The following is a 27,297-nucleotide window of genomic DNA, read 5'->3' on the forward strand; positions in this document are numbered from 1 at the left end:
ACAATACAGCGCAGTACAGGCCCTTCGGCCCACGATGTTGCACCGAAACAAAAGCCATCTAACCTACACTATGCCATTATCATCCATATGTTTATCCAATAAACTTTTAAATGCCCTCAATGTTGGCGAGTTCACTACTGTAGCAGGTAGGGCATTCCACGGCCTCACTACTCTTTGCGTAAAGAACCTACCTCTGACCTCTGTCCTATATCTATTACCCCTCAGTTTAAAGTTATGTCCCCTCGTGCCAGCCATATCCATCCGCGGGAGAAGGCTCTCACTGTCCACCCTATCCAACCCCCTGATCATTTTGTATGCCTCTATTAAGTCTCCTCTTAACCTTCTTCTCTCCAACGAAAACAACCTCAAGTCCATCAGCCTTTCCTCATAAGATTTTCCCTCCATACCAGGCAACATCCTGGTAAATCTCCTCTGCACCCGCTCCAAAGCCTCCACGTCCTTCCTATAATGCGGTGACCAGAACTGTACGCAATACTCCAAATGCGGCCGTACCAGAGTTCTGTACAGCTGCAACATGACCTCCCGACTCCGGAACTCAATCCCTCTACCAATAAAGGCCAACACTCCATAGGCCTTCTTCACAACCCTATCAACCTGGGTGGCAACTTTCAGGGATCTATGTACATGGACACCTAGATCCCTCTGCTCATCCACACTTTCAAGAACTTTACCATTAGCCAAATATTCCGCATTCCTGTTATTCCTTCCAAAGTGAATCACCTCACACTTCTCTACATTAAACTCCATTTGCCACCTCTCAGCCCAGCTCTGCAGCTTATCTATATCCCTCTGTAACCTGCTACATCCTTCCACACTATCGACAACACCACCGACTTTAGTATCGTCTGCAAATTTACTCACCCACCCTTCTGCGCCTTCCTCTAGGTCATTGATAAGAATGACAAACAGCAACGGCTCCAGAACAGATCCTTGTGGTACTCCACTTGTGACTGTACTCCATTCTGAACATTTCCCATCAACCACCACCCTCTGTCTTCTTTCAGCTAGCCAATTTCTGATCCACATCTCTAAATCACCCTCAATCCCCAGCCTCCGTATTTTTTGCAATAGCCTACCGTGGGGAACGTTATCAAACGCTTTGCTGAAATCCATATACACCACATCAACTGCTCTACCCTCGTCTACCTGTTCAGTCACCTTCTCAAAGAACTCAATAAGGTTAGTGAGGCATGACCTACCCTTCACAAAGCCATGCTGACTATCCCTGATCATATTATTCCTATCTAGATGATTATAAATCTTGTCTCTTATAATCCCCTCCAAGACATTACCCACTACAGACGTGAGGCTCACCGGTCTATAGTTGCCGGGGTTGTCTCTGCTCCCCTTTTTGAACAAAGGGACCACATTTGCTGTCCTCCAGTCCTCTGGCACTATTCCTGTAGCCAATGATGACATAAAAATCAAAGCCAAAGGTCCAGCAATCTCTTCCCTGGCCTCCCAGAGAATCCTAGGATAAATCCCATCAGGTCCCGGGGACTTATCTATTTTCAGCCTGTCCAGAATTGCCAACACCTCTTCCCTACGTACCTCAATGCCATCTATTCTATTAGCCTGGGGCTCAGCATTCTCCTCCACAACATTATCTTTTTCCTGAGTGAATATTGACGAAAAGTATTCATTTAGTATCTCACCTATCTCTTCAGACTCCACACACAATTTCCCATCCCTGTCCTTGACTGGTCCTACTCTTTCCCTAGTCATTCGCTTATTCCTGACATACCTATAGAAAGCTTTTGGGTTTTCCTTGATCCTTCCTGCCAAATACTTCTCATGTCCCCTCCTTGCTCGTCTTAACTCTCTCTTTAGATCCTTCCTCGCTACCTTGTAACTATCCATCGCCCCAACCGAAACTTCACACCTCATCTTCACAAAGGCCTCCTTCTTCCTCTTAACAAGAGATTCCACTTCCTTGGTAAACCACGGTTCCCTTGCTCGACGCCTTCCTCCCTGTCTAACCGGTACATACTTATCAAGAACACGCAGTAGCTGATGCTTGAACAAGCCCCACTTATCCAGTGTGCCCAACACTTGCAGCCTACTTCTCCACCTTATCCCCCCCAAGTCACGTCTAATGGCATCATAATTGCCCTTTTCCCAGCTATAACTCTTGCCCTGCGGTGTATACTTATCCCTTTCCATCATTAACGTAAACGTCACCGAATTGTGGTCACTGTCCCCAAAGTGCTCTCCTACCTCCAAATCCAACACCTGGCCTGGTTCATTACCCAAAACCAAATCCAACGTGGCCTCGCCTCTTGTTGGCCTGTCAACATATTGTTTCAGGAAACCCTCCTGCACACACTGTACAAAAAACGACCCATCTATTGTACTCGAACTATATCTTTTCCAGTCAATATTTGGAAAGTTAAAGTCTCCCATAATAACTACCCTGTTACTTTCGCTCTTATCTTGCAGATTAGTGCCACACATCATGCAGTGGCCTAGAGAATGTCCGATCCATTCCATGCCTTTGGGTATGCACCTGAGAATATGCAACAACAACCTGGAAATATATATATTTTTTTAAATGAAAAACATATGAAGTATGAGTGCATGCATGATGTATCAGAATAAACTTTTGTGCTTTTTGTTCAGCAACATGTTTACTTTAAACTACTGACCTCGAGTGGAAACATTGGTTATTAACTTTTGACACTGAAGACTCCATTAAAAAAAAATCATTCTTGAAATGTTAGCTTTGCTGGCAAGGCCAATATTTATTGCCCTTTCCTAAAAGCCCTCAAAAGGTTGATGGTGAGCTGCCTCCTTACCGCTGTGTTTAGATGCACCTACAGTGCTGTAGGGAGGTTTGGACACAATGTGACCTGAATTTAAACCCACAGTGCTATAGGGAGGTTTCGATACAATGTGACCTGAATTAAAATTTTAGATGTGCTTAATAGACTGTAAGTGCTTTAGGACACCCTGAAGTCATGCTATATAATTGCAAGTTTTTTATAATACAAAACTACAGAAATTTTACTAACATTTAAATTATGGTATATTCCGTAAGGATAGATTAACCTGATGCAAAACCTGATGCATAGCAACTAACTATTCAGTAAATCAGTTGCAAGCTTAATAGGTTGCATAGGACAAGTTTCTGAATTGTGCCATTCAAGGCTTTTGTTTCACCAGATCATAAGGTAAATGCAGATGATGGATGCCATTTAGACCAAATGCAAATGATTGTGCTGAACCTAATGTATTGCAATGTGTAGTGAAGTGGATGATGAATTGGACCTGTTATTTAGTCATTGGGTAAGAGATTCTAACTTGCACTGTGTTGCTCTAAAAATTATTCAATATTATTAGGCTATGTATTTTCATTGCAGTATTTCTGAAATTGGATGTGATGATTTTCAACAACGTGACAAAATTCCCATTAGATTGATGCTACCTTGCAGGATATTTTGTTTATATGAATATTGAGTTTTTACAATTTGTAACATGTAAATGCATTTTTATGAAACAAAATTGAGGAGGGAGTGCTACCATTGAGCAAAAAATTGACAACATTTTAATTGGCGTACATGGCCCATATGTTGAGGTTAGAAGTTTAATTGGGCAGAAGGAAAATGTGACATTTGCAAAATAACCAAAGAAAGAAAAGAAAGGCTCAATTAAGATTTAGGTAACTGGTATTTCTCTAAAATATTGATAGTTGGTGACTCAGTGATGGTGCTGTTGGAGGAGGTGACCGAGCTTTGCCTTGTTGGGGGCAGGATCCCTGTTATAGACTGGCAGTGGCTGCTTTGTTAAAAGAACTGTGAATGGAGCTAAAGATTGTATGATGGTCACTGAAAGGCTTCCTTTTTGATCTCCACGTTGACTCCAGATCCCATGAAGTTTCATGACATTATGTCCGACCTAGGCAAGAAAGCCTGTTGATTACCACCATCTTTAGCTGATGAACTAGTATTTCTCTTTGTTGAACTCCATTTGGAATTACTCTGGGTACCGAATGGGTCGGTAATACCATAACTGACAGAACTGGATGGGTCGTGAAGGACAAAGCCTGGACCTGTGGCAGGCATTGAGGGAACCTACAAGATGGGGGGGGGGGAAAATCTACTTTTACCTACTTACACCCTCACCAATCTACCTGTAGATGCATCTGCCCATGATCATATTGGTAGCTCTACCTTAGCACTGCGGCTGCTCATTGTTAGGCTATTAAAAATAACAAATGGCATGACAAAATATGATAGATAATTATCTCGTGCTCCGGTTCTATAGCTCCTAAAATAAAAATGATTTATTAGCTAGAAAATACAAAATGGCTGTAATTATAATACAATTAACAGTTCAAAAAAGTCCCACTTTCCTTTATGCCTGGGTACACAAAACAATAAGATCAGAGTCTATTTTTTCAGAAAAAATGGACCATCAGAACAATTATCGACAACGAATAATAACTGATCAGTGCTGTGGGAGTCATTGCTGGAGATTTTCTGGCTATGGGTAGTTAAGTAGAAACCAGTATAGTGCAGTTCCATCCAGATGGACAATAGTGGAAAGCACTGGAGGAAGATGGCATGGTCAACCATGTCAAGGCTGCAAACAGGTGGAGAACAGATGAGCAGGTCACTCGGCCCCTCGAGCCTGCTTTGCCTTTCAATAAAATCATTGCTAATTCTGATCGTAAGTCCGATCCCACATTGCTGCCTACCGAGAACCTGCTCTGCCTTGAAAATTTCTCCTTATCTCGGTCTTAAATGAGCAACCCCTTATTTTTAAACCAGTGACGCCTAGTTCCAGAGACAAGAGGAAACATCTCCACATTCACCGTGTCAAAGCCCTCAGGAAAGGTTTCGATCAAGTTGCCCTCTTCCTCTTTTAAACTCCAGTGGATACAAACCTAACCTCGCCAACCTGTCCATTCCTGATATTAGCCGAGTAAACCTTCCCTGAAACGCTTCTAACACATTTACATCTTTCCTTAAAAAGGAGACCAATGCTGTACACAATACTCCAGAGGTGGCCTCACCAATGCCCTGTACAACTGAATCATAACCTCCCTTCTTTCATAATCAATTTCCGTTACAATAAATGATAACGTTCTATTAGTTTTCCTAATCACTTGCTATATCCGCATACTAGAAGGACGAGATAGAAAGTTTACGATTGTCACAGTCAGAAGATACAATGCCATTTGTGACTTTGAGAAAAGTCATTTTGATAATGTCATGGACCAAAAGCCTGATTGGAAACAGTTCTCGGCAAGATAGACACTGATTAGGGAGAGGATGACGTGTTAAAGGACACTGAAGAGGAAAGAGAAGTTAGAGATGAGAGAGGAAATCATAAGGACGGAGGTGTAAAGGATTTTTCTTATGACTTGAGAATAAATTTTCCTCTCCCAAGAAAAAGTCAAGCTTCACTCTGAATTACTGTATCCATCAGCATACAGGAAAGAATAAACTGAAACATACTCCAACCTGTCCCAATGTATGTAAGCCTAACAAGGGTCAGAAGACACAGATTTAAGGTGATTTAGCAGAGGAACCAGAGGAGACATGAGGATTTTTTTTTTTTGCAAAGAGTTAGCATTTGAGTGAAAGTCGCCCAATTTCCAGATGGCCATAGGCTGCTTTCCCCTTTTAGCGGGATAGCTGACTGGTGGTGATTTTACTTGAGGATCACCACACCTCAGGCAAGGGGCAAGGTAGAGAAGGCGGGCCTCTTTTCTTTTCTCAGCCAGGTAACTTCTCACCCTGAACTGTCCTTCAAGGTGAGGTTCATAGAATTTACAATGCAGGAGGCCATTCGGCCCATTGAGTCTGCACCAGCTCTTTGAAAGAGTACCCTACCCAAGCCCACACCTCCACCCTATCCCCATAACCCAGTAACCCCACCCAACACTAAGGGTAATTTTGGACACTAAGGGCAATTTAGCATGGCCAATCAATCCACCTAACCTTCACATCTTTGGACTGTCCGGAGGACCCGGAGGAAACCCACGCACACACGGGGAGAACATGCAGACTCCGCACAGACAGTGACCCAAGCGGGGAATCGAATCTGGGACCCTGGAGCTGTGAAGCAATTGTGCTAACCACTCTAAGGTTAGTACTGGGGAATGCCGTTCTAGCACAAGCTAGGCGAATCTTTATTTTATCTCATCAGGAATTTGATCTTTTCCTTCGAGTATGCACTTCCACCCACATTCCGGCAGTGAATGATAGCGGGGTGGTTTCTCCATTTAAGCGACTTAAGAGCGTGATCTAACCAAATGGGGACAGAGTCCTGCAGCACGCAAGCTTAGTCAGGTGTTTCCCAGCACTCGGAGTGCCGAGAAACATCCCTCTCTCTAGTACCCATCCGGGTAGATCGGGGGCCTGAGCAGGCTGAACTTAGCCCCGTTTCTGCACTGAGGAACTCCGCTCACCAGAACTCCTCAGTGCAGTGAGAGATCGGGGCGCCATTTTTAAATGCCGACACACTCTCTCGAGCCCCTGACACAGCTCCCGACACAAACACCGAACCTCCCCAAGCCCCAACTCACTATAAGGGCCCCCCCCACACTCGTGCAGAGCACCCCCAGCCCGATCACCTCAGCACAGAAAATGCCAGCCTGGCATCTTGGCAGCGCCAGCCTGGCACCGCCTCATGCCAGCTGGCAGTGCCAGACTGGCACCCAGGTGGCAGTGCCAGGGTGCCGGGCAGTATAAAATTAAGGATACAATTCCAAAGAGTGTGCAGGAACAGAGAGATCCATGAGTATATGCGCACAAATCATTAATGGTGGCAAGGCAGAAGTTGGTAAAAAGGTTTACCAGATCATGGGCTTTATAAAAAGATCCAAATCAAGGAAGTAATTATGAACCTTTATAAAACTCTGTTTCAGCCTCAACTGGATTACTGTGTCCAATTCTGGGCACCATACTTTAAGAAGGATGTGAAGATTTTAAGATAGGGTAGATCTCTTGGAGAATGGTTCCAAGGGTGAGGGACTTCAGTTACATGGATAGATTGGAGAAGCTGCAGTTTCTCTCCTCAGAGAAGGTTGTTGAGGGAAGATTTAATAGAAGTGTCCAAAAGTATGAGGAATCCAGAGAGAGTCGAGAGCGAGAGAGAAAGAGAAAAAGAGAGAGAGAGAGAGTGAGTGGGAGTGTGAGAGGGAGAGAGAAAGGGAGTGAGAGGGGGAGAGAGAGAGAGAGAGCGCGAGAGAGAGAGATTGTGCGTGTGTGTGTGTGTTCCTCATGTGGAAGAGTAAAGCAACCGAGGACACCAATTTAAGGTGGTGGGCAAAAGCACCAAGAGCGACATGACAAAATGTTTTTACGCTGTGACTGGTTAGTGTGTGAATGCATGACTCAAGTGCCTGGCAGATGCAATCAGGCCATTAAAAGACAGTTGGAAAAGGACTCAAAAAGAATAAAAATGCAGGGCCACAGGGAAAGGGCAGAGGTGTAGAATTAGCTGAGCTGCTCTTGCAAACAACTGGCATGGACATGGGCTGAATGGCATCCTTCTCCATTGTGACCATTCTGTGATTTTAAACATACACACCACTACATTGCAGATGGTGCAAAAATACTTACCTCAGTTCATGGGTGAATATTCACATCTGCAACATCGATCCCCATCTGCTAGGGCAAGGGCTGGGAAAGCACTTCACTTCAAAATCTCTTTAGCCACCATATTTTCGTCAGCAGCTTTTGCACCCTTGAGGACAGTCATCTGCATTTGTAACTCCTTGCTAAACTCAACTGCAATTATCATCATGGGAAACAGCATTGGGGAAAGGTGTACAAGTTAAGCAAAAGCTTCCCAGAATTAGAGAAGAGCAAAATCCAGCAATCCTAATTTTTAATCTATTTTTTAAAATAATCTTTATTCTCACGAGTTGGCACAAGAACCAAATTATAGGATGTCAGAAAGTGATGCAAGTATTTAGGAAGCAACAATGAGGCAAAGCCAATTGATTCACACGGTCTAACAACTTTCAAACAGTTTTGAAGCTAAATTCAACAGAGCAGCAACCACAAAGCCAATTTCCCCACGAGAGCCATACAAGTAAATGGCAAAGGATGTTGGGGAAACCTAGCACTGCTGGGAAACAATTACTAGCAAGAAAATTCTAGAAATATAGAGCTCCAGATGTTAGATGTGAACCAGTCAATTTCAAAGCTTTGACCATTACTTTTCAGATGCACCTGTCGTGCATTGCCAGGATTTCCTAATAGGAGATCATGGTAAATTATGATTTCACTACACAGATGTGCAACAGGTTGTAATTATACTAAAACTGCAAAGGGAAAAATTTTAGAAAGTAACCTTAATTACTGGAAAGATTTCAATGTCACAAAAAGGTGGTTTGTCACACACTTTAAAACCGTCTATAAACAGGTTTAATACTAAACGTAGAGCAAATATGTTGCCTTGCAACAGACTAGCCAAGTCCCACCAAACCCACCATCATAAGTTAAAAATAATTTAAAATTGTGCTAACTGTGCAAGTTTGAAGAGTATTTAAAACATTAATTGGGAATCTTGATGAGAAAATTACTTTTAAAATAAACAACTACTGGTGTGCTGCAGAAAGAAAAATGGTATGCTTGATTCTCAAGTGGGGAGTTAATTAAGCAGCAATTAATGAAGAAAATTTGCACCTGGTTAGCAGCTTAGCCTGATTGACAAAGGTAGTTTTTTCAAAAAATATTAAATTCAAACATCCCTGTGGGAAATTAATTACCCAGGAAGTGGAAAAAGTAAGCATGTAGTTTTTTTTTTTATACATTAAACAACAAGAGTAGAACAGGAGGTTAATGATTTAAACTTCAAAGGAAATTTTAGACATGATATCTGATCATTTTTCTCCAGTGATCAATGCATGAATAATTTCAGATCAAGTACTACAAGAGGCCCTCTTTAAACAACTGGAGGCTACATGCCAGGAACTTCAAGATTTTTCTGTAGCCGTGAATTCGGCAATTTGGCCCATCTTTTCTCATCTATAGTTACCTCCAGGGAAAATTTCAGTGATCTAGTCGAGGTGGGAGCTATTCTGAATCCAGTGAGAGTGAGTGCTTAACTGAGAATTTGGTAAGCGAGGTAATGTTAATGATTGCACACCTTCTAAAATCTAGTCAAGTTTGCATTTAACTTAGTAGTAAATCACCTTTTCTTTCGGTCTTAGCAGTAAACAAGTTCCCCGGTGAGAAGGAGCTGCAGAATTAGCTAATTAAGTAACATTATGAGCGGTTTTCTAACCAGCAGTACCTGACTCAGGTCACTGGAATTTCAGCTAGTATAAAATATCGGAGGTTTTGAAGACGCACAAAGTCGGAGCTTGTCGGAGTTCAGGACAACTGAATGATTAACTCTGGGAAATGAGGGAGGAGGTACTCTTCTGCTCTGTGGTCCAAGAGGTAACCAGAGACAGCTGGATCTCAGAACTGAAGCCCAGAGACATGAATCAGGTGAGCGGGTAGGTGATTGGTTACTGTGCTTTGAGTTTTTTCTCTCTAAACTGGGGCAGTAGTTTACACTGATACTGGGGAGATATAAGTATTGTATTCATTTTACCATGTAACTAGCTAAACTCCATAATATAACCACAGATAATTGTTCAGTAATTTTACTAACTTGAAACCTAATGAATTAAGTAAAACACAATAATGATGGCAGGGCAATGCTTATTACAGTTGCGGTACATGGGCGCTCTTGAACACCAAAGTAATCCAGGGCAACCACTTCTCCACTAAGTGTCTACAGCTCAGGCAACATCAGCTCAGAGTTGATGAGTTGGAGTCTGAGTTTCAGATACTGTGAGGCATCAGCCAGGAAAAAGCTACCTGGACACTTGGTTCAAGGAGCCAGTTGTGTCTCTTAGGTCAGGTATTTCAGATTTGGTCTGTGGTCATGGAAAGGAAGGTGTGACTGCAAGTGAAGCAGATATGGGAATCTAGGTGGTCACAAATAGGGAGCCTCAGCCGTTGCAATTATCCAACAAATTTGATGTACTTGTAGCTTGTGTGAACAAGAGCGGGGTCTGCAGGGAGGAATAGGAAATGACCACAGGGGGGTGAGAGGGCAGAGGATGGTTTCAATGAAACACATTTGCGATATAGAACAGGATTGTTTGTAAGACAGTGCTGCGATCCCTTTTACAAATATATCTGAATTTCCAGTTACAGATTGGAAAGGATCAAGATTTTCAAGTATTAAGACTTTTACTCTAACAAATAAACTAAAAACTGTGGCTAAACACTTTATTAGGCAACCTGTACTCTAACTACAGAAAATATAACCCAGGAAATTTTTAACGCATTGACAATCGGATGCCATCTTTACTCTGTCCCTGAAGTGAAACCTTAATTCTCCAAGAACCAGTTTCAAAGCTATTATGGTCTGCTTCTGATCCCAAAACTGACTTTCATTGTGAGGGTCACACTGGATGTTCCTTTCACTTCAGCCCAAGTTAACCAAATCTTCCAGCCTCTTTTAAATCCTCTGAAAAGATAGCGCAGGAGGGAAGGCTTTTGATTCCTGGGCCATTGAAATTGACTCTGGGGAATGGGACTTTTATAGGCTTAGCAGAATCAAGACTGACTTCTTTCTGGGGCAATTTGCTAGTACTACTGAGAAGGGCTCAAGTTAACTGATCAGGGATGTAGGAACTAGGAGAAAATATCAGAAAGGAATAATCCATATTTATTTATAATCCAAGTTATTTTTGTTACACTTATATATTCCACAGAATGATGCAGGTGTCCATCCATGAATTATTTAAAAGGATATCCATTGTTCATAAACATCCAGTTTTATACTAGTAGTTACAATGATAAAATCATTTTGCAAAATAACATAATAGTCCTGGAAAAACCTAAATAATTTTTCTCCAAGGATAAATACAAGGCATATTTTTAAAAAGAGGATGGCAAAGCACCAGGAATGCAGATACGTCTGCTTTTTGGTGAAGCCATTTGATTGAATATTCCATTGGCAACGTCCTTACAAATATTAATAACAGACTACATTCAAAGTTGAAGATGAAATAGTACAAATATATGGAGAAAGAGTTGGAAAGTGGCTGAAGTATTTGCAACCATCTTCAGCCAGAAGTGCCAAGTTGATGATCCATCTCGAACTCCTCCGGAGGCCCCAACATCACAGATGGCAGTCTTTAGTCAATACAATTCACTCCACATGACAGCTGAAGGCACTGAACAGGGCAAAAGCTATGGGCCCTGACAATATTCTGGCAATACTACTGAAGATCTGTGCTCTAGAACTTGTCATCCCTCAAGCCAAGCTGTTCCAGTGCAGCTTCGACACTGTAAAGTGGAAAATTTCCTAGGTGATAGGGAAAATGAAATGAAAATCGCTTGTCACAAGTAGGCTTCAAATGAAGTTACTGTGAAAAGCCCTAGTTGCCACATTCTGGTGCCTGTGTGGGGAGGCTGGTATGGGAATTGAACCGTGCTGCTGGCCTGCCTTGGTCTGCTTTCAAAGCCAGCGATTTAGCCCTGTGCTAAACCAGCCCCATATACCCTGTACACAAAAAGCAGGATCAATAAACCAAGCTAACTGCTGCCCCATCATTCTCCTCATGAACATCAATAAAACGATGGAAGGGGTATTAACAGTGCTATCAAGCGGCACAGCTTAGCAATAACCTGCTCAGTCAACTCAACTCCAGGACATCACTGTAGGAGTTCCTCAGGGTAGTGTCCTTGGTCGAACCATCATCAGCTGCTTCATCGATGACCTTACTTTCATCATAAGGTCAGAAGTGGAGCTATTCTCTGATAATTGCACAATGTTCTGTATCATTTGTGACTCCTCAGATACTAAGTAGTCCATGTCCAAATGCAACAAGGCTTGGATAATATTCAGGCTTGGGCTGACAAGTGGCAAGCCATTTGGGACACACAAGTGCAAAGGAATGACCATCTTGAACAAGTGAGATCTAATCATTTGCCTCTTGATATTTAATGGATTGACCATCATTGAATTCCCCACTATCAACACCCTGAAAGTTGCCATTAACTAGAATCCGAAGTGAGCTAGCCATATAAATACTGTGGCTACAAGAGCAGGTCAGAGGCTGGAAATGCTGCGATGAGTAATTCACCTCCTGACTTCCCAAAGCCTGTCCACAATGTACAAGTCAAGAGTGTAAAGGAATATTTTCCACTTGTCTGGATGAGTGCAGTTCCAACAACACTCACAGAGCTTGACACCAGGACAAAGCAGCACACTTGGTTGGCACTGTAGGAACACAGGCTCCTTAGACAGCACCTTCCAAACCCACAATCATTACCATCTACATGGACAAGGATGACGAATGTGATATAAAATAGTTACTTTAGAGATATTAGTTACTGTAATGTAAACATAGGCCGGTCTGATTCTGTTAGTTCACAGACAAAGGATTTCAGAACGCATGGCAAAGCAAGGGGCACGGGTGTCCAGATAAGGAGGAGAAAAGGATGCTGGGTAATAGGAGGCCAGAGGAAGGAATGAGAAGTGAGCCAATCAGGATGTCTGGCCAGGTCAGGAGGGGTATAGGATGACCTATGGGAATCGTGTATGTGAAACTTGATGCCATTTGAATGTATTTGCAGAAATCCCTTTGTCTCCTTCTTCATTCGTTTTCCCGGGGTCTAGGAGACTAGTTCTGTGTCCTGTGCTGTGTGAAATGAATCAGACTTGCAAGTCAAATAAAATAACTAATGCTGTACCTGCAAATCCATCTCGCCTTTTATTGAGGCCAGACTGACGGGTAAAGAAATTTATATTTGTCAAGGGCAGCAGACACATGGGAACACCACCACCTGCAAGTTCCGCTCCAAACCACTCACAATCCTGACTTGAAAATACACCATCATTCTTTCACTGTTGCTGGGTCAAAATCCTAGAATTCCCTCCCTAACAGTACTGTGGGTGTCCCTGCACCACGAACTGCAACAGTATTGGTGATACTCCTTTTCCTCCACAATTGTGACAATAAACTGGAAATGATTAAGGGAACTAGAGCACCCATACAGTGTGCACTCGTTTCATTCAACACAGACTGAAGACAGTATAACCTTGCTAGATATAATTGGTTAATATGTTTCTTATGCACATACGTTCCAGCAACAAGATGAAGCAAGCTAGACAGAAATGTCTTCATTTTTAACAAAGGCTCATCCCCAGGTTTCTGCCATGCTGTTTCACAGCCACAGAGGTACAGAAGAAGTTTAGAATGACTGTCAATCTTTTCTTTTTTTGGCCTTCCCTAACTGACATGCAAAATTTTCTGCATGCATTTTGCATAGAGGTCCAATTTCCCATAGCTATACAGATGAGATTGGTGGAATACAAGTCAGTGGCTATTGTGCTAAACCAATAAACATTGAGCATTGTCCAATTCTGGTCATGCAAAACATGGCAGGAAACTGCAGCAGTTTCAGGCCCTGGAGGCAGTTAAGAAAAGAACCCAATATCAGAATTGAGCTTTGAAGGTAGATCAGAGAAACCTGTGCTCTTCACCTTGGAATGATGGGGATTAAAGCAATCTTAAAAATGTAAGAAAGATGTGAAATGGTAAGGTAAATGTTGAGCATTGGTAGGAGGCACGTTAGCCTAGAGGTGCTTACTCTTCTAAGGTCCTTTTTGAGCAACAAGACCAACTTTCCGGACAGTTCTCTTGGGGCGAAACTGCAAAATGGTAACCTAGATCTACACCCATCATGTTACTGTGTGCATTGCAAACTGTAGAGCATGACTTCAACTTATACTTCACAGGTTTGAAATTGAGCTTTCAAACTTGATTTGATTGGATTTAGATTTATTGTCATGTGTATCGAGGTACAGTGAAAAGTATTATTCTGCGTACAGTCCAGGCAGCTCATTCCATATATGAAAATCATAGGATATACAATGTAAATACATAAACACAGACATCGCGTGAAGCATACGGAGTATAGTCCTACTCAGTAGAGAAGGTGCGTGGAGAGATCAGTTCAGGCCATAAGGGGGTCATTCAGGAGTCTGGTAACAGCAGGGAAGAAGCGGTTTTTGAATATGTTAGTCCATGTTCTCAGACTTTTGTATCTCCTATAAATCTCTATAAATTTCCGATCCTGGATGTTTTTAGTATAATATTCTTAAGTGCCATACTTAACTGAAAGGTGGATGACAGAATCATTCCCTCAAGTTGTAGTTTCACCTTCCTAAGTTCCTACTTGATTTGCATTCAAAATTTCAAAACATCGTATTCAATCTCAAAATAACTTCTGCCAAAATTCAACAGGCTGTAGTGCTTGATTAAGCATCATAAGATAGGATTCAAGCTGATATTAGTAAAGTATACATCCCAAAACAGACGGCCCAAAAACAGGCTACTCGGCCCATCTAGTTGATGCCAGTGTTTAAGCTCCACATGGACCACCTCTTAACCTCCTTTTAATCCTATCGGCATTATTTACCATTGCTTTCTCCATTATGTGCTTAATTAGCTTTTACTTAAATGCATCTATGCTATTTACATCAAGCGATCCAAGTGATAGCAAATTCCACCCACTAACTAAACTCTGTGTAAAAAGCTTTGTCCTGAATTCTCTCTTGGATTTATTAATGACCAACTGCCCATTGGCAACAAAGCCACAATGAAAAGCTTGCACTTCACCATCATGTAGTGCAGTACAAAGGAAATGTTGGGACACAGTCTGAAGTTATTGCAGACAAAATTAAAAGACTAACTACACCAACAATCACCCATTGGATAAGCTATTGTGACAAAATAGCACATCAAAAAAGGGAGCATACGGAGATGTTTCTGAAGTAAACCTATGCAAGATAAATGTAGTCTGCTGAACATGCAGGTTAAATAGAGGGGCTTAACCTGGCAGCATCCATTAATCAAGGTTTGCAAGAACAGATGGATGACAGAAAAATGTTGTTCTTGCATCACCGCAGTTGCAATATTAAAGGTGATTAAGTACAGAAGCTCGAACAGGGATCTGGACATGTTCCATCTGTTTCAGAAACTGAAAATGTGGCACAATTTTACACATTGCAGTCATATTCTTTTTACAGGATTTTGTAACCTCATGATCTGAAGGTGTAACAGAAATTTCCATGATACATATATTTAGGGTATTCATCCATTCAGGGTGAAACCTGGAACCAGGATAGTGGCTCTGATGGATCAAAATCATGGCACAATTTGATCAGAGAAATATGTAACTGGAAAAGGTGACATTCACACAAGAGTTGTTAAACTTTCCTTCCAATTTTCCCTTTTTTGGGTGGATTTTTATTTTCTGCATTTCCATTCTTTAATAAAACTACCAAACGTCTGCAGCCAGTAACTCTCATTTAATTTGTATTCTTGGGATCCTGCAGATCGACATTCACCAAATTAAATTTGATCTGTTTCAATATTTGGGATAGTCCAGTTCAGATAATCTAAGTATATATGTAATGCATTTAACAGAGTGGTGTCCATCTACTCACTACTTATTTGTCACAGCTATCTCTTATAAATACTGCTAAACTGCAGTCATGTTGGATTTTCAGGAGTGTAATGTGTCTGTCTGTCCTGTTCAAACCTGGTTTCCCGTGCGTATTCCCTTTATTTTCTGTTGTTTTTTTGGCTTTCACAACTTTTGTATCTGAATGATGACTGAAACCCCACCCCCGCCCGATTTGGTCTGACCAGGGTGCCGTAACATAAATTGGTGGCTCGTCCAGGATTTGAAACATTAGATGGCGAATTCAGGTTACAGAGTGCAAAGACCCGCTAGTCGAATTGGCAAGGGAATTAAAAATGGTTATACCAGCTAGAGCTAAGAAGGCAGAGGTAATTGAAGCGATTGCTCAACATTTAAATTTGAAGAAAATACTAGCTGCAAGGATGGCCCATAGGACTTGTGGGGATTCATAGGGAGGATTCTGAAAAGGGGGCGAAAGTGGAGAATACTATTACCTGGACTTCGGAAGCCTGAGGTAAACACTGGGAGCAGGTGTAAGGAATGACATAGATGAGAGATATGCCAGTTTTGTGTCTAAGGGGAAGGTCACCCCATTTTCCTCAACTGATGTAGCCAAGCCCGTAACAATTTTGCAGGACACAGGGGCTACTTAAACTCTTGTGCTGAAGAAGGATTTGTTTTTCCTCCAGAGAGCTCAGTGAAAGCGGAGGTATTTGTGAATGGGATAGGTGAAAGTTATAGCCCAGTTGCATTGTATAAAGTGCAATTGGAGTGTGATTTAGTGTCAGGTCCAGTAATTGTTGGAGTGGTTAAGGAACTCCTGTTGGAAAGATTAGACTTAATTTTGGGGAATGATTTAGCGGAGCGAAGGTTGTAGCTTCACCCATGGTTACAGAGAGTCCGAAGGAAGTACCGCAGTTAGCCAGAGATGCCAACAGTAAGACATATGGGAGTCAGGAAAACGCATTGGGCAGTGAATGACTCAAGGAAGAAGATGCTGACAGCTGTTGATCACATATCACATGACACTGGTCGTGAATTAACTCCTGAGAATTTTCAGACTGAAGGTGACCATAAGGACGAAGAGTCAGACAAGAGTCTTGACTTTGTTTTTGGTCAGATTATGAGGTACTGGTAAACAGTTGTTACAAGAGTATTGGCAGGGAGGAGGAGTCAGGCGAGAGTTTGAACTTTGATTTTTGTCCTGATTATGAAGTGATGACAAACAGTTGTTACTGAGTAGATCCACCACTATTTGAACTTGAATAATTGGCAAGCAATTCTTCCAAAGCTGGGAAAGGAGATAGAAAACTGCAAGAGTAAAGTGACTCGGACTTTACTAAACATAATTCATTACAGCCTCTTGCAGTAAACCCATTGCCACTCCCTCCAGGTGAAAGAAGTTCTCAGAGCAGACTTGCTTCGATGGAAAGGACACCTGACAGCACGGCCTCAGTTAGTCAGGACATGGACAGTAAGCACTGTGAAATGATACCAAACAAGGGGCTGGTTGGCCCACATCCTTTTGAAGGTTTACAGCACCTCTTCGAGATAACCAAAGCAGAAAGCAAGGGAGGTGAAGTGATTGGCACTCATCCCTTTCAAAAAGGTAAGAGGGAGGTGACTCCACATCCACAGATATAACAAAATCCAAAAGTTCATAGAGCCAATAATGTACCACATTCTGAAAATAGAGAAGCAAAATTGAAGTCTGGGATCCACAAATCATGTCCTTTCGTATTACTGATAAGATATAAAGGTTGTGATTACGGATACTCTGATGAGGAGGGAAGGATTATCACACAAGCATAGTGCCTTTCAAGTTAAAAAATCATGAGAGGATTAAACCCTCAGCTGCACTTGTTGCTGAGGTAGCCATAGAAGGCTGGGGGAGATGATGAAGCTGGATGGGTTAAAAAGAGTCTGTTGGTTAAACGTGACCCCAATATCTTTCTCAACACGGACAATCCTACTTGTAGTTTTGGTGTAGGAGAACTGCAAAATTTGGCTAAGCATTCCTTGGATAATCAGGAAAGACTGATGTTATTGCATGAGGAACAGGAAGAGACAGATATAGTAAAGTACTGAAGGAACATAGATGGGTTGTAAGGAAACACCAGGGGGCATTCTGTTCATTACCCATCGTGTGGACCTCAAATTCTTTGAACCATTCAGGCCACATCCGTCTCGACTAAAACCACAGAGACTGGCTCAGTTGGAGACTGAAGAACAAAGTATGCTGGACAAGCAGCAGAAATTACGTTGTGGTCCACGGAATGCCAAAGAGAGCCTGGGAGATCAACGGTCATGTTGGAGAATGAATCGGTGCCAGCAGCCCCAAACATTTTCAATCCATTAACCATTTAGGTTTATAGAGACATTTAAAACATGGAATGTAAACAACAAAGATACTCATCTCATCTTTCTTTCTTCTATTTAAATCCTTAGAATTTTTACCCTTTCCCTTGTGAGTTTGAGTAGAGGGTGGAACGGTAAAGGGAGGCGCAGTAATGGATTAGCTGGCCAATATTCTATTATTATTATTGCATGTCTTATCTCCCTTGTTGTTTAAAATAACGTTTTTTTGTGTTTCACTTACAAATCTAGTGCTTGTAAATAATTATGTCGTCAAGGGGCAGTCAAGAGTCAAAGATCTCAGAAACTATAGACAAATTATTGGTTAATTCATTTATGTTGGGACTCCGAGGTCTGTGGGGCTTGAATTGACTGGGCACAAGCCCAGGGTGTCGTAACAGTAAATTTAAATAAACTAATACATTTGTTAGCAGACAAATAAATGAACCTCAGTTAAAACTTGTTTTTAATCAAATTTAATTGCATTATCTTAAACAGTTTTATTGTATCTTCTTGGGGAGGAGGGGGAAAAAGACAACTGAAGCTACGTACATGAACACAATGGTATTAGATAAGCATTAATCAATACTGCTGCATGTGAAAAAGGAATGGAAGATACAGCAAGTTGAGCCCAAGGATGGATTAGGTTTAAAATATTTGAGGTAGGTTTTCACCTAAAATCCGGATCCCAGCTGCATTGCTGCAGATAGGGCACTAAGGACTGGCCTGACACTTCCCTGGAATGGGATACTGGAGGAAAATAACTACTTACTGCCTTGTATTTGTTTCTGAGCGCCGTCAGCTACATCCGAGGAAAGGAGAAAGTCACTTTGTCTGAATAACGTTGTTGTGCTGACTCAGCCTTTACTATGGTGGTACAACGACAGAAGAATGTACAGAACCAGAAACTAGCAGGTCGCAAAAATTAAAAATACGATACTGTCGTCTTTCTCTTATATCTCAGAGTCACTTATTTCAGCAAAACGTATGGCTTCCTTGTGCATGTACTGACATGTTCTGCCTCCCATGAGTATTCTGCTTTACATATATCCAGGACACCTTGATCAACACTTTTCCTCTTCTGAGCTCAATTCCATGTACCGTTTGAATATACACAAAAGGACTTACTAGGCGATCAAAACAAATCCTGTTGAGCACTGGGCTCACAGATTATGCAGCCACTTGGTGATTTTGATCACTGAGTTCCACCCAGTTTCTTCTGCACATGGAATTTGAGTACATAATCTAGGCAATGCTGGAAGTGTCATCTTCCATATCAGGTATTAAACCAAGATTGTTTGCTCGCTCAACCTGCACAACATGAAGAACAGGGAGCTCTCCCATTACCCTGGTCAACAAACCTACCTCAGTGAACATTACCACAAACAAAATATCTGGGCTTGTCCATGGAACTTGAGAAAACTGGCTGCCACATTTGTCAGCATCAAGTGTCTCCATTTCACAAGGAATGGTGTGGGGCAATCCTGAGAAAGGTGTGGCACAAAATGAGTGTGCTACAGTTTTGCTTTGCACAGATGCTGCAATTGTAGTCCAATTATTCCTTAAGCCGCTAAATTTGAAATTATTGAGGTGAGGAAGGGGAAAAATAATACAATACATTTAGCTGGCAATTTAGCATTTCAAACACCTCCACACAGCAAACAAAAATTCTATTTCATTCTAATAAACTTACCCAATTAAAAGGAGGATGGAACAGACAAACACAAAACCCAGGGTATACTTCAGCGCATTCTTCACTTGCTGAAAAGAACAGAGGCAATTACTGTCAGTATCAACATCAACCATAAGTCAGAGTTGCATGTATCCAATATTAAAATAGTTACAGGTTAAACTGCAAAAATTGTATTAAAAAACTCAGTCTAGATGCAGATTACTTCATGTCAATTCTTCAATTAAACTTACTTTTGAAAAGAAAATCAAAAAACACTCTTCACTATATTACCACTAACCAAGCCAACGTACATACCTATATGTATTAAGTTGACAAGGAGTCATCCAGACTTGAAACCAGCTCCCTTTTCTCTCCAAAGATGCTGTCAGACCTGCTGAGATTGCCCAGTATTTTCTGGTTTTGTTTCAGATTCCAGCATTGACAGTAATTTGCTTTTATATACATGTATTATAGCTGCTGTCCAAAGCCCATTTCAAAACTTTCATTCTGTACATAGATCGATAGGGATACGCTGCTTACTAGCATGACTGTCACCATATGAGAAACAACACAGACCATTGATACTCCTGATGTAACATTACACTATCCAAACAGTTGATCTTTTGAAACAGAAATACTTTGTGCTACAAAGAGGCATTGCCCATTCGAGACCCAGACTCGTATTTAAATATTGTGATTTTCTGACATATTTTGGAATGGAGTAAAAAAAAATTTGAAAGTTGCTAGTAACACAATATAAAATGTGAAAACAATAAGCATGCTGCAGCCTCCTCTACATTAGGCCGTGAAGTCAACCCATTGACTGGACAACTACTGATGAACATTTCCTTTTTTAAGTATTCTGTTCTTTCACGGGATGTGGGCACCACAAGCTATGCCAGCATTTATAGGGCATTGCTAATTGTTCTTGAGAAGGTGGTGAGCCATATTTTTGAACCACTGCAGTTCATTTGGTGTAGGTACATGCAGAGTGCTGTTAGGAAAGAAGTTTCAGGATTTTGACCCAGTGACATTGAAGGAACGGTAATATATTTCCAAGTCAGGAATGTGTGTGGCTTGGAGGGGAACTTTCAAATTGTGGTGTGCCCATGCATTGCCACCCTTGCCCATTGAGGTGATAAGAGTTTGTGGATTTGGAAGCTGCTGTCATGACGAGTTGCTGTAGAGCATCTTGTAAATGCTACACACTTCTGTCACTCGTACGTTGGTGGTGGTGGGAGTGAACGTTTAAGGTGGTGGATAGAGTGCCAACCATGCGGATTGTTTTATCAATGCTGTCCAGCTTCTCGAGTGTTGTTGGAGCTGCATTCATCCAGGTAAGTGAAGGGTATGCCACTAAACCTCTGATATTTGCCTTTTAGATGGTGGACAGGCTTTGGGGAATCAGGAGGCGAGTTACTCAATGCAGAATTCCCAATCTTCCTGATCAGTGGCCGCCCTCTCGAGTTCTCGCATCATTGCCTCCTGCGCCTCCAGCACCCCATTGAAGGGGGCCAAGGCGTCTGCTACTGCCAACTTTAAAGTTGCCATAGTTACTTTGTGTTTTTTTAGGAACTCCTGTGTTACGACCTCTATTCTTGGCCGTATAGGTGGATAAGCCGGCGTTCGAATCAGTGGCTCTGTGCTCTCCGGCATCTTCCTCGTGTCCGCTGTCTCGTCATTTCCTTCCTAGCTCTTGCTACCCTTATTTCTCTTCGACCAGTTTGTTGGTTCAAAGGCACATCTTTGGGTATGTGGTGGCTTTCGGGGGAGGATGTTTTTCATTTGCTGGCTATGCGGCTAATTTTTCGTTAAAAGTACTTAATTAGGAATTTCCAAGAGGAAACCTTTCCTGCAACTGCTCAGCACATCCCCGCCACCAGAAGTTTAGGACACAACCCTGACGAACTTCTGCAGCATTATCTCAGGACAGAGATAACTGACTTCCAACAACCATAATCATCTTCCTTTCTTCTAGGTATGACTCCAACTGGAGGAGAGTTTTCCCTGATTTCCAATGGCTGACGTTTTGCTTGGGCGCCTTGCTGCCATGCTCGATCAAATGCCGTCCTGAGGTTAAAGGCAGTCACCCTCCCCTCAACTCAGGAGTTCATCACTTTTGTCCATGGTTGGATCAGGACTTCAGCAAGGCCAGGAGCAGAGTGAACCTGGCAGAACCCAAACTGATTGTCTGTGAGACCATAAGGCAAAAGTGCAGGCCATTCAGCCCATTGAGTTGCTCTGTTATTCAATGAGATCATGACTTGTCTGATATGATAATCCTCAACTCCACTTTCCTGCCTTATCCCCATTACCCTCGGATTCCCTTACTGATTAAAAATCTGACCATCTCGGCCGTGAACATTGTTAATGACCCACCGAGCCTCTATAGCCCTCTGCGGTAAAGAATTTCACAGATTCACTATCTTCTGAGAGAAGAAATTCCTCTCATCTCTGCCTTAAACAGGTTATTGCTGAGTGCCAATTGATAGTATGTCGATGACATCTTCCATTACTTTGCTGATGATCGAGAGTAGACTAATGGGCTGGTAATTGGCCAGGTTGGATTTGTCCTGCTTTTTGTGCACAGGACATACCTGGGCAGTTTTCCAAATTGCCACTCAGATGCTCCTGTTGTAGCTGTATTGAAACAGCTTGGCTTAGCACAAGTCTTCAGTACTATTGCTGGAATATTGTCAGGACCCATAGTCTTTGCAGTATCCAGTGCATTCAGCCGTTTCTTGATATCATGTAGAATGAATTAAATTGGCTGCAGAGTGGCATCTCTGATGCTGGGACCTCAGGAGGAGGCAGAAATAGGTCACCTATTCAGCACTGCTGGCTGAAGATGGTATTTACATTCTGCGAATATGTCACATGAGCAACACAGTTGCATCAGCGGTAGGGGTCCAGAAATTGTCCGGGCATGAGGTTTCTACCCCCAAATTTAAAATCCTGCCCATAGGACCTACTGCACAGAAATACGCCACTCAAACCAGCTGGTTCATGCTGTTGTTTGTGTTCCACACCAGCACCCTCTTCCCACCCTACCTCACTCTTCTAGTTCTTTCTCCATTTACATATCGAGGTTCCCTTTGATGAATGTAAATCACATTGAATCGGCTGGTACTCCCAATTTAGAGATCAAAAACAGTCGAGAGGCATAATGCACAAATAAAATTATTATTCAAATCTAGAACTGATATATTCAAACTTTTTCTCTTTGTAGGATAAATAGGAACCATAGAGGGCAGAGATCACGTTTAAATCCATCAGCTGCACCCCGATACTAACAGATTTAAGTATTGGATTCTAGGATCGAATTCATCCAGCAATGGAGCAAAGATACCAAGGGAAAACTAGCAACAAATCTGCCAGTTCTACGTAAATCAAACAGGCCCAAATCAGAAAAGATTGAACACTGGTATTAATAGGACTGTGCTGGCTAGGATTTGAAATCAGACATGGTGTGAATTTTCAGTTTGTCGGAGCTCAGACACACACAGTTCACAAGCTGCTGTTCCATCATCCCAATTTAAACAAGATGATGTACTGGGGCTTTGAGGCATCCAGAAAATCTGCATTCAAATTAATTTGGGGGAGGGGGCGTGGTTAAAGTATGGGTTGGTTATAAGGGGCAAGGCGATGTCAGGCACAAATAATGATTAAATGGTCAGAAAAATACTTGATGAAAAGGGAGGGTTCTGTCATCGACAGAAGGCATTCGTATTCAGTTCTGTTCAGTATCCACAAAGTAAATTGTGCTTGTGTGCAACCACCACGTTCTCTTTTCTTGAAACTTGAATTATGTTCCCCGGAGAATGTTTGAGGCTTTATTATTTTCACTAAAATTGTTTGTAATCAAAATCTGACAGTAGATTATGAAAAACAGATCACATCCCATTTCTTAAGCTTTAAATATTCAATACACAAAAATCAATGGACTATTGAGCTAACTATGGGCATACAATTTTTTGCAGCTGCCTAAGAAAATGCTATTTTAATTTGCAACAGTGATGAATTGGTAGATGGAGTCATCTATCAAGGAGACATTTCTTCCTTTCCCACATGAAGGATGCTTCTCCTTGAATACCCAACTGAAGTCATTCTGATCCACAGAATAGTAAACCTCTCATTCATAACAGATGTTGCTGGCAACATAATGTACCAAGTTATAGAAATGTGAAGGTGCCCAGCTGTATTCCAGTTCGGGGTACCCCTTCAACTACAACAAAGAAGCAAAAAAAAATGTAAACTGAGGGAGACACAGAATTACTTCACTCAGCATCAACGAGCTTAACAATGACCAAGAAGTGCAATTGTAAACAATGAGGTCAGACCATTAAGAATAAAGGAACAGGAGTAACTTGGGGACTTGTGGCAAAATTAGGAGAGCTGTTCCTCAGTCTCGTCAGACAACAACCTGGCACAGTCATAGTCACATATCATTTTTTTTTGGTAAATTTTGTGTACCCAATTCATCTTTTTCCAATTAAGGGGCAATTCAGCGTGGCCAATCCACCTATCCTGCACATCTTTGGGTTGTGGGAGCGAAACCCACGCAAACACGGGGAAAATGTGCAAACTCCACACAGACAATGACCCAGAGCCGGGATCGAACCTGAGACCTCGGCGTCGAGAGGCAGCAGTGCTAACCACTGCACCGCCCCTACTCACATATCATAACCTATAGCCAACATCACAGACTGTTCCAATACCATTCTGTCCTGTCTCAACACAGGACAGGTTGACCAGAGAGGGTGACACCGAAGGGTGTGACCCTGGGAGTCCTCAAGAGTGACTCTGGGTCCTATGAACAAGGATACCACTAGCTGATTACCATGTACCATTTCCTCCCTCAGCTGATGATTCAGTACTTCACCTGGTTGAACACCATCGACAGTAGAGCAAGGATACAGAATGTACTCTGGATGGGAGACTTTTATGTCCATTACCAAACGTACCACTACTGACTAAGCTGGCTGGGTCCTGAAGGACACAGCGACCAGACTAGGACTGCAGCAGATGGCAAAAACACCAACACGTGGGGGGAAACTACTAACCTGACCTTATCCTCACCAACCCACCTGTCGCAGAGGACAGTAGTGGCAAAAGTGATTGTCGCACAGTCCTAGGGGAAACCAAGCCCAATCTTCACACTAAGAAACATCCTCCATGGTGCTGTGATTCAGAACAGGTGTAGCAAACAAATGTGGGCACCCATGAGCCTGCCAGCCATCAGCAGCAGCAGAATTATATTCCACCACACTCTATAACCACATTGTCTGGAAATCCCTCATTCCAAAGCAGGGGGATCAATTTTGGTTTAATGAGGAGTGTAGGAGGAAATAAAAGGACAGCATCAGGCATACCTGAAAATGAAGTGTCAATTTGGTGAAGCTACAACACAGGACTACATACATGCTAAACACCGGAAGCATCATGTGATTGATTGTGTTTTCATTCTATTCAGACCAGTAAGGGCCTTTCAGACGTTTGATCGTCTTCTCAATGACATGAGTTCTCAACAAACTAACGCACTAGCTTGTCATCAACTCTCTGAAAATCGCCCATCATCAACTATCCAGATGGATGGAATTGTGGGACGCGTGCAACATAACGAACCATCACCCCATGACTTACTCAACAACAGTGATCTCTGGCTTCAACCTCCCTGAGTGGACAGCACTCGTTCAAATCCATAATCGACATGAACCATGAGGCCACGTGCACCATAAGTGGATGATGAGGGAAGACCTGAAGTGTGACTGTGGCCTTAAGTCCCAGGCCACGAAACACATCACAACAATCTATTGTGGGAGGCATTTCATTTCTCCAGAAGGCCACTGAATGGATAGTCAAACTAGCTCCAAGTCACACAAACGATGGTGTTGGGGACGAAGTGAAGTGAAATCCAGTAATCTGGGAATTTAGTGCAGTGAGAGAGGAGCTGTTGTTCTGGCTTTTTACAAAAAGGAGTGGTCCAAAAGATGGAGCCTGACACAGCGAGACATGAGTTGAAATGCAGAAGCATTAATCAGGTGTGCAGGTAGGTGATTCATGAGTTTTATTTCCTCCAAACTGGGGCTGTAGTTTAAACCAGTACTGGGGAAATATAAGCATTGTATGAAATTTACAACATAACTAGTTAAACTCCAAAACAGAACTATGGATAATTGACCAGTGACATTACTAAACTTGAAACCTAATTACGTAAATAAAAGCAAAATAAAGATAGCAATCCAGTCAATGGGTTGCTGCTCTAGAAATTGGGAGCTGGTGGTACCTGTGTGAGCCATGCCAACCAGATCTGCAGTAAGCTAAAAGAATTATGGCTCAGAGGTGATGAGCTGGAGTCAGAGATGTGAACATTGTGATGCATCAGGGAGGGGGAACGTTACCTAAATACTTTATTCAAGAATGCAGTCATACCCATAAGGCTACATACTTCAGATTTGCTCCATGGTCAGGGACAGGAAGGTTGACTGAGTGTGAAACAGGTACGGGGATCCAGAAGGTAGCAATGAAGGGGCCTCAGCCCTTGCAAATATCCAAAAGGTCTGATGTTCTTGAAGCTTGTGCAGACGAGAGGAGAGACTGCAGAGAGGATAAGCAAACTGACTATGGCACTATGGTGCAGGGCGGCATTCAAAAGGGGGCAGCATAAAGTAATATAGTTGTAGTAATGGACAGCATAGTTAAACACAGTTCTGTGCTGTGTTGACTCCCTGGTGCCAGAGTTAGGAGAGGATGCCAGGCTTCAGAGGACCTTCAAGTTGGGTACAAAATGACATAGGTGCAACTAAGAATAAGGTTCTGTTGAAGGAGTGAGAGCAATGAAAAACTAATTTAGAAAGCAGAACCAAAAAGGTAATAATTTCTGGATAACTACTAGAGTCACAAGCAAATTGGCAGAAGATAAATAAGATTTGAATTGAATATGTGGCTCACAAGATTAGTGTGGGAGAAATGGACTTCAATACATGGGGCACTGGCACAAGTATTAGGAAAACAGGAAGCTCTACCAATGGAACAGCCTTCATCCAAACTGCGCCAGTCCTGATGTCCTGGCGAATCATATAACTAGGGCTGTAGAGAAGCCTTTAAACTAAAAAGGAGGGCGTAGGGTTGATAGAAATTCTAGTCATATATAAGAGGTTTAAATTAAGAATACTCATAATCATATTAACCATGAGAGTAAGGGAAGGCGAATGGTTGGGAACATTTTGCAAGTTGCTTGAGATTGTAAGAACAGTGACGTCAACTAGCTAAAAGGCCCCATTGTTACACAGTAATGAACTGGTAGTTCCATCTCTATAGTAACAGCCAGTCTAGGGGTGATCATTTTGTAGCGAAAACTATGTTTCTCCTACAATGTGTAGATGCAGGTGTGGATAAATTGGAATATTGGCAGGCGATGGAATGAGAAATTGGTACCAATATATTTAAATACATATATCTTTTAAATTCATGGACAGACACTTTGGCCGAATTGAGTGAATTATAAATTAGTTAAAGCCAATCAGAGGTGTCAAGAAGGCGAGACCTTAAGATAATAATCTCCTTGAGAATAACTTACCCGGTATGGAAAAACTCATTCCGGAATCAATCTATCATTTTCTAAAACATATTTCCTTGCTGCTTTTGCTAAATCGCCAGCTTTCTTTTCTTTAAATCACTCAGTCATTTTATACTGTGTATTATGATTTGAAGAATTACCACGATCTGTATTTTAAAACTCAACCACTGTATTCGCTAAAGACAATCAATATGACTAGTTTGCTAAAGGGT

The 27,297-nt window shown here is 42.0% G+C and overlaps 1 protein-coding gene across 2 annotated transcripts in view; it reads right to left on the reverse strand.

The window, feature by feature from the left end:
* LOC140410355 (lysosomal cobalamin transport escort protein LMBD1-like) overlaps window positions 1-27,297 on the reverse strand; it is a 250,632-nt gene that overhangs the window by 142,167 nt on the left and 81,168 nt on the right. For both annotated transcript variants that reach the window (XM_072498372.1, XM_072498373.1), the window contains one exon: window positions 19,528-19,595. In XM_072498372.1, the coding sequence (XP_072354473.1) occupies window positions 19,528-19,595 (68 nt within the window). The remainder of the gene's footprint in view (window positions 1-19,527; window positions 19,596-27,297) is intronic.

Source organism: Scyliorhinus torazame, chromosome 4 (assembly GCF_047496885.1).
Source record: "Scyliorhinus torazame isolate Kashiwa2021f chromosome 4, sScyTor2.1, whole genome shotgun sequence".
In the NCBI taxonomy this organism is placed as follows: domain Eukaryota; kingdom Metazoa; phylum Chordata; class Chondrichthyes; order Carcharhiniformes; family Scyliorhinidae; genus Scyliorhinus; species Scyliorhinus torazame.